The sequence below is a fragment of the Dipodomys ordii genome, unplaced genomic scaffold, assembly GCF_000151885.1.
Source record: "Dipodomys ordii isolate 6190 unplaced genomic scaffold, Dord_2.0 Scaffold148, whole genome shotgun sequence".
In the NCBI taxonomy this organism is placed as follows: domain Eukaryota; kingdom Metazoa; phylum Chordata; class Mammalia; order Rodentia; family Heteromyidae; genus Dipodomys; species Dipodomys ordii.
Window position 1 is genome coordinate 2,447,352 of NW_012267364.1, and position 8,897 is coordinate 2,456,248.

The window sequence follows — 8,897 nt, forward strand, 5'->3', positions numbered from 1 at the left end:
TTCTGACTTCAGCATTGTGTTCAAAATTCACCAAGGCCAGCTGCCCCTCTGGTGCCATCCCTAACATGCTTCTGGCCACTCATCCCTGTGTCTCCCCACAGCTGGTGCTAACAATCAACACCTCCATTCAGTACCAGATTTAAGAAATGAAGAGTTTAGACTGAAACAGAGGAAGTCTACCTACAAGACTCACCATCTCATTACACCATATAGTGGCAAGAGCCTCAGTTTCTTTCTTGAATAAATCAAGATTCAAATGAGGTACATGTTTCAGGCAGAAAAAGTACACTAATCACCATCCAGCTGGCATCTTTATTATTTCAGAAATAGATATCCTGTGTACTCTGAAGTGGTTAAAATAGTTATTTCAGGATTACTGTAATAAAATGTTCCCCAAGAATAGCAATCATCTCAATAATCATACAGATCTCCTTTCATTCACTGAAGACTTCCCCAAATAACTATTATGTATCAAAAAACTTACAAATATCATGAGAAAGCTATGTAGGACAAAAAGGAAATTCTGCTAGGGGAACCAATGAACTACCTCGGATATCCCACATACACTTTTGATGCATACATATTTTAAAGAAAAAAAATTTTTTTGCTATGTTTTTCAATGCTCAGTCTAAGAGAAAACGGAAAACACATACAACAATTTCAGGAGTAAAACATTTTCAAAATCTCTAGAGTAAGCTACAAATGGGCTTTTCTGACAAAGCCTTCAAAACTTTGAGATGATAAAATGAAAGCATGTATCTCAATTAGACATTCAGTAAATATGCACAAAATTCAGCAACTAGTGAATATCTTTCATGTATACCTGACATAAGCATCAAATATACTTGTGAGAGTAAGATACTTTTAGACATTTCAATGTAAAACATCTATACATACATAATTCTATCAGGGTCTCTCCATATGATTCACATTCTGGACTGTAACAACATATCAACACTGGAAAAAGAGTACTAAGGAAAACAACAGGAGAAGAAATCCTACATTTTTCTTTTAAAGGCTAATGAAAACACAGCAGGTGTTTGTTTTCAAATAGTCCAAATAATGTTGTTCACTAGGGCTCTTCATAATTACATATTGCTAAGTCCTACGACTGCCTTTCTCTGCTCTCTATATTAAATCCTTAAAGTCATTTATAACATCACAATATTTTCTATCTACCAACATATGTAGGCTAACTCTTAATCTAATACACTTAATTCTCATAACACAAATCTTAGTTTTCATGTTTGTTAAAGAATGTTAGGATTATTTATATATAAGAGTTGAAAATATATCTTATCTAGAAGAGTACTACTCAATTTATTCTCTAGAAGAAAAAGCAGACCTGAAGGGTCACATTACTGGAACATTTCAAACATGTTGACAGGTTCTTATCTTCTAAACTTCAATGAAAGCTGCTTGTCCAAACTGTGCAATGAATATCTGCCCTATTCAACAGCAAGACATCTGATGTGCTGGAGGAGTCAGAAGCTGTCACTTCATTTCTTTCTGTTACCTCCAGTTGCTAGCATAGATGCGACGCGCATAAATATATTCAGTGTATCCATGTAGATTCCCAACATCCTAGAAAAGGAAATTACGCCCATTATATATGATGCAATCCTAATGATATAAAGACTATTTCTTAACATAGAAAAGAAAAAGAAATATTATTTGTCTTAGATCTATGAAATGGAAATTTATTTAAAATACTGTTTAACTGCTAACCACCAAACAAGTCTTAAATTAGAAAAGAGGCATTTCCCCCCCTGGTAGAGTTATCTTTAAATGTTAACGGTAATCTTTAAAGGCATTATTCTATATTTTATTCTCTGATGCACTAAATATAATATCTTGCAAAGAAAGAATAAACAAAACAAACCTTGGGTGTTAGACAATGAAATAATCAAAATAAAACCAAAGAAACACCTAAGAACTTGTTAGACACAGCCTGGCATTTAAAAATATGTCAGCTTCACCTTCCTAAAGAAAGCTACAAGGGCCGGGAAGGTGGCTGAGTGGTAGAGCGCTTGCTGCATGCATGAGGTCCTAGGTTCGATTTCTCAGCACCACATAAGCAAAAAAAAAAAAAAAGCTGCAAGTGGCTCTGTGCTCAAGTGGTAGAGTGCTAGCCTTGAACTGAAGAGCTGAGGGACAGCGCCCAGGCCCAGAGTTCAGGCCCACGACTGGACCCCCCACCCCCCAAAAAAAAGAAAGCTACAAATCTTTACAGAAACATTTTTCAAACCATTACAAAATATTTTAGATTAAGCAAAACAAATTACTTTAAAAAAATGTGACTACAAAAATAGGGAGAAAAAAGGAACTATGTTTAAAAGTTACTAAGTGTAAAACTATATGCTAAATATAATTGTATCAAGAGAACAGACCTGGGGAGATTATTTAGCCCATTCAAATGTCTTTAGCTAAAGGCAGATGAATCAATACTTTTATCTAGAGCTTCTTAAAAATACAGTTGCAAGGCTTAATCTACTAAGATTCTGATTCAGTGGTTTCTAGGATTGGGGGACCCCTGATAATATTTTGCTCTGTAGTCTTCCCTGGTGAGTATAGTGTACAACTAGGGTTGAGCCATCATTTTCTGAACTCTGGCTTAACTGCTTATTAAGGCCATCTAAAGGACCTAGAAGACTCTAAATATCTGGGGCTAATCATCAAAAGATTGTCATTTAGTGGCTTCCAGTAGAATCTGTGTATTGATCAATTTAAAAATTCTATGGTTTATTCTTATATAGAGCCAGTTGGACAATCTAATGAACAGAACTTTGGCTCCCAAACTGCAAAGAGATGTTAACACAGAAATTGCTAAACCTCTTGCCAGAGGCTTTGGTTTGATAGGACCAGAGTATTTATCTATCTTCTGCTGTTAGTCTGGGGACTCCACTATGACAACCGCTGAAGCAAAACACATTCATATTAAAAGTATCTCCAATTCGTGGAGGGGAAGGGGAATAACAAATCGTTTAAATAGGGATACAGGTGGACCCATTGCAACAAGGAGATGTACAAGTCGTTATGTTGAAAACGAACTTTATAACTTTGGTGGGGGGCGGGGTGGGAGGGAGGATTGGGTGGGGGGTCAGGGGGAGGATGGGAAGGAATGGGAAGGGGAAACAAAAGAGGAGGCTACAATGCTTGGTAAGAAATGTACTCATTAGCTTGACCATGTAATTGTAATCCCTCTGTTCAGTATTTTCACAATTAAAAAAAAATGTGACTAATACCATGTAACTCTAAGAAACTTAAAAAAAAAACTACTGAAGTAGACTCCAAGAAAAGTGATATAATATTATATGCCACTTAAATATCTCAAAAATGGAGTGGTATCCTGAGTATTAAAAATTTTGTTAATTTTTAGAATTATAAGAGCTTATTCTATACGTCTCTAAAAACTGGAGTCAATTATGTATATTTTCCCAATAAACAGTATATACAATTCAATGGAATAACTAAATTGCATATGCTTGGTTGCCATATAAACAGATGTTTTCTGGATCTATAGTTTATGAAATAAAATAGCAAAATTTGACAAAGTCATCCTCTCAAAAGATACCTAGAAGTTCTAACCTTGGGATCTGTGAGTCTGATTTTACTTGGAAATATGGTCTCAGAAGACATAATTAAGATTTTAAGGTAAGTAATGATAAGGTCATACTAGAGTAGGGTGGGCTTTCATCCCAATATGCCTGGTGGACTTATTAAAAAAAAAACAAACCTGTTTTAAAAAAAAATAGACAAGACAGAATTAAAAGAAGAGACACAACCCACAGGTAACATGGCAAGTGAAGTTGGAGGATTGGAATATCAAACCTTGCCAACAGTAACAAAAAGCTGTAGAACACAGAATAGATTTTTCCTTCAGAGTGCTCAAGAAATGGAGGTGTTGAAATATAATATTGTACTTCTTTCTAGGCTCCAGGCTCAGGATGTAAAAAAGTAATTTTCTGTTGTCTTAAGCAACCCATCTCAAGATACTCTAAGAAATATAGCCCACATTAACACAAACATACTTATGTAACAGAGTAACAGCTGTAAGGATTACTTACGAATTGATTGGATCATATCTGTTCTGTCCATACAATGGTGTTCCCTCTGCACGTTTGACTACTTTCTGAGTGTCATATAGAAGGAACATACTGAAAAGAACTAATCCACCATACATTGCCACTGAGTACAGAGTGGCACCAGCCACAGTGTTCGGTGCTAGAAACATGGACCCTAAGATCAAAACAAGAAAATTAAGCTTTACTTTCTAAAAATAGAAAAAAGAAAGAAAGAATTCCCTGGCTGGAGGTGAAGATCACTGGCAGTGACTAGCAAGCACAAGGCCCTGAGTTCAAATCCCACTACCACCCCAAAATGTGCCAGAATTTAGGAATCAAGCACTAAGGATGAAAACACGGCAGCTTACCCAGTGAAGACACAAACACAAGACCCAGGCCCACTCCCAGTGGTGCGCCCATGTTCAAAAACTTCTCACTGGGAGCACACATGGCCACAGTGGAGAGGCCTCCGACGATGCCAGCGGTGTACCATGCAGCTCTTATGAGAAGGGGTCCCCCCAGTATTGTCAGAGGAGCCACCACGGCACCCATCACACCTGGGGAAAGAGGGAATGCTTGTTACCAAAGCGAAAATGTGGCTTCCAATATGCCATGCTGTGCTGTACCTTTTATGAAAACAGTATGATTACAAAATGTTTTCCCTTTATATAATTCCACAACCCAAATCTGAGGCTAACCAAATCCATACCACATTAACTAGGTTCCCAGTCAAATGGTAACAACTCAAAAACACTAACATTACCCTACATATTTAGTAACCTTACAAAATTTTGTTTAGCTCTTTATTTGGTCTCAGTCCACCACCAGTTTTTAGTTATATATAAGGCTTTAAAAAAAAAAAAAAGGGGGAGTCAAGGTCAAATCTACTGCTGCCAAAGAGACTAAAGTAAAAGGAGAGGAAGAGGGTAAGATGGTAAGTCTGAAAATACATGAACTTTCAGGACAGATGCTATTGTTACTCTGTGCCGTAGCACATGCTACTGCAGCTTGTAAGTAATTTTAGTTGTTAGGTAAGCATTTTCATAAAAATGAAAAGAGAGCAAAAGTTGAACAAAGATAAATGCAATACCTGAAGTGAAAAAAATCTTGACTGAAGACTATTTCATTACTAAAATGTTAGGTTATTAGTTTGTAGGGCCTGGGCACTGTCCTTGAGCTGTTTTTGCTCAAGGCTAGTGCTCTACCACTTTAAGCCCGTTTTCTTGTGGTTAATTGGAGGTAAGAATTTCACAGACTTTTCTGTGCCAGTTGGCTTTGAACTGTGACCCTCAGATCTTAGCCTCCTGTGCAGCTAGGACTATAGATGTGAGCCATCAGCACTCAGCTAGCTTAGTATTTTCTAAGCTCAAAGAACAACTGTCACCTTGTATCTTCAATACCACTGTGTCTTTTGGGGAAAAACAAGCATTTCTAGATCAAGAGTAAGGTACACTGTACTTAATGCTAACTTAAAATTACTATTTCTTGAAGAAAGATAGGAGATAAAAGTCACAAATGACTTTTTTTTTTTACTACAATTCCTATCAATTTTGCAATTGGCAGAAAAAAATTTAGCAACCTTTTCTATCTTCAGTTTTTTTCCCCCATAATGATCAGACAAAAGCAATTCTCAAGTAGTAAATATCAGGTCTGAAATTCTACTGGTATTGGACAATATACCAAAAAATAGTACTCTGCACATATTACCTTGTTTCAGAGACAAGTTCAATACTGGTGTATGGCCACAGACTTACTATCAGAAATCTACCCTTCAATGTAAATGTCTGACAGTAATGCAACCAGTAGTGACTTCAGAAAATTGTGATTTTTTTCAACACAAGCTTTCAATATATTATATATAAAGCCATTACAGCAGTGAAGAGCTAATCTAAAGGGGAAGTATTTAAAAACTGGGCCTTGAGAGACCAATAATTTTCGACAGCCTAGGCTACCCAGCAAGGTTCTGTTTCAAAAAAGAAAAAGTTAACAATTTAAAAGAGAACATACCAGAATGTAGCAACCAAGCAAGATGCTTCGGGCCCTTGTTCTGGTGATACGATATGGACTGTACTAGCATTCCAGCTCCAATCATGGCTACAAGGGTTGCACCAACTGTCTGAAAGACACATATCATTAAAACACATTAAGTTATTCCTAATAAACCAGTTTTGTGAAGACAAATGATAAAATAGAAAAACAACCCTGTATTTTTCCAAACACTTTTAAGATACTGAGATTATTTAGGTATTGGCTAGTTTAGCAAGAGTGCCCCCTACTGCCAGATATGAGCTTCATGAACATGAACAGAACAGACTAATTCCATCATTTTAACAATTTTTGTTGGACAGAGGTCAAATAACATCTTCTAATAAGACTCAGCAAATAGAATGCAAATATTATTTGTAGCAGATGGAAAAGAGTAAGATCCCACATTTCTGTCCTCCTAGGGTAATGGCTGACTTGGCCTGTGTTCCTTTTCTTTGTGTATCTTGGATTCCCACTGTTATGACATTTAAATATTTTGTGTATAGCAAGAAAAAATGTGTATAATGGGAAGATAGTGGTACATTTTCACAAAATATAGAGCAGGAATAGCAAACTTTTGCAACATTTGGGTAGAATCAGGCAGCAGATATTTGTTGACACACTACTACTAAAACCAGTAAACATTTTTAGATACCAATAATTCCTTATGTGAGCTATTAGGCTTCCTTGTTCTGCCTGATCCACAGGCTTGAGAATGCTTAGCCTCTGACATAAAATACAAGTAAACAGCAGGTGTTTCTGCAGAGGGCAAGAAAGCCCTAATTCATGCAGAAAAACATACTGGGTAACTACCATTTTCTAACAGAGAAACAATTACTAGAAACCACTTCATAGAATTATTCTGAAGTTTTCAGAACACTTCATTTCAACTGTATTTCCTTCTTTAAAGGTTCTTCTTGATTCAGCTTCATGTTTTGCCTGTTACTTTTCTACACTCTAAATTTCAGCTACACTGAACTGGAAGCTGCTAGTATGCTCCCCATGTCTCCTTAACTGTCCAATCTGCCTATAAGAAAACCTCCTTGCTATCTGGCTGATTTCCTAAGACTGTTGTTTCAGTACCTTTTTCTAATCAGTACTTTTCTCACAAGCAATGTTAGATGCACTTGTGAAAAATGACTGACTTGTCCTCTCTCCCTTCCCCCTTCAGATCCCATACCACTTCCAAATGGCTACACTTTCACTTCAACATCTGTCTGGCTTTTCTGTTCATAACAGGAAAAGAGTGATCTGCCTACAGTTGAGGGTCTGGCCTAAGCATAAAACTTCTTTAAATAAGACTATGGAATCTTAAGGCCTAAAATTACATACATTTTAGTATAATGCTGCCACATTTTTGTTTAAAAAAACAAAAGTCCCAATTTAAGTTGCTTGCTTGACATTTCTCACTATGTTCATTCTATGCCTACATGATCCTATAAGCTAAGAGATTCATGACTGGAAGTGGCGCTGTAGCTCAAGTGGTAGAGCGCTTGCCTTGAGCTGAAGAGCTGAGGGACAGCGCCCAGGCCCAGAGTTCAAGCCCCACAACCGACAAAAAAAAAAAAAAAAAAGAGATTCATGACACTTAGTCAGGTTATTATTATTCCCTTATGCACAAATGCTTCATGTCTTTCTACCTGACCTCTTAATACTCAATTTTAAACTGTACTTTTGCTGTTCTAGTCTGTTCAATAACTTCAATTTGACTGCTGTTCAGTAACATCTGACTCTGAACTCAATGAACTTTGGAAATCAAACATACCTTTTCTAAGTCAAGTCTTCATGTTTAAGACCTCAAATACTTGGAATTTCACTATAATGGGATTGTATACCATTTTCAAATTAGGTTTTCCAAGCTCTTCTCTTTTGCTCATATTATTTTGTAAAATTAGACTGACCTTGTCTCTTCTGAAATAAGCCTTAGTCTTTAACAGCCCTGATCCAACAGGTGTCCTTCACAGATCCTGCCTTACAATCTAAGACATAATCTGTCAACCAACTTTGTATTTTCTATTTCTTACTGCAAATCTTATACCATCTACTCCATATCATCTTTTCTTCAGACAGGCAGAATACAACCTAGGTCTGAAATCATAACGTGGTTATCAAGAAAAACAGAGACAAACAAACAATAAGTAAAAAACCAAAATAACAAAAACCAAGAAAAAAGACCCCAAGAGGTCAAGAAACATTCACTGACTTTAAAACTCTACGAACAAGAAGCTGAGAAATAATTATGGCAGTGCTATTCTTTAACAGCATAGAAACCTTGGATTTTTTAAATGTATGTATTTTGTAAAATTACTGTACAGAGGGGTTACAGTTACATGAATAGGGTAATGAGTACATTACCTATCAAGCATTGTTACCTCCTCCTTTGTTTTCCCCCTACCATCCTTTCTCTCCCCACACCCCCCCAATTGTAAAGATGGTTTTCAACAGTGTACTGTACATCTCATCGTCACAATGGGTCAACCTACATCTCCATTTAAACTGCCATTTTATCCCTTCTCCTCCCCAGATTACAAAAATGCATATACAAGATGTAGAACACTGGAATCAAATACAGTGAAAACATGGGGAAGAACATACAAAAGACACAAAAGAATCACATAGTGCATTGTAAGTACATTAAAAACAATAGCAAGCAAGGAAAAAACCACATCATTTTATATGGTCATATGTACATAGCCTTTGACCTCTGCTTGTCCTAGACATGTACTAGTCATTGCAAACAAGGAAAACCATGGGACCTATGTTTCTTGGGCCTGGCTTACTTCACTTAATATTATTTTTTCCAAGTCT

At 36.6% G+C, this 8,897-nt stretch overlaps 1 protein-coding gene across 1 annotated transcript in view; it reads right to left on the minus strand.

Moving 5' to 3' along the window:
• Positions 1-1,213: 1,213 nt before the first annotated feature.
• The window catches only part of Ghitm (growth hormone inducible transmembrane protein), a 16,272-nt gene continuing 8,588 nt past the window's right edge, over positions 1,214-8,897 (minus strand). The window contains exons 5-8 of the mRNA XM_013032068.1: positions 6,072-6,194; positions 4,433-4,621; positions 4,068-4,239; positions 1,214-1,584 (exon numbers count right to left, since the gene is read on the minus strand). Of these exons, the coding sequence (XP_012887522.1) occupies positions 1,500-1,584; positions 4,068-4,239; positions 4,433-4,621; positions 6,072-6,194 (569 nt within the window). The 3' untranslated portion in view covers positions 1,214-1,499. The remainder of the gene's footprint in view (positions 1,585-4,067; positions 4,240-4,432; positions 4,622-6,071; positions 6,195-8,897) is intronic.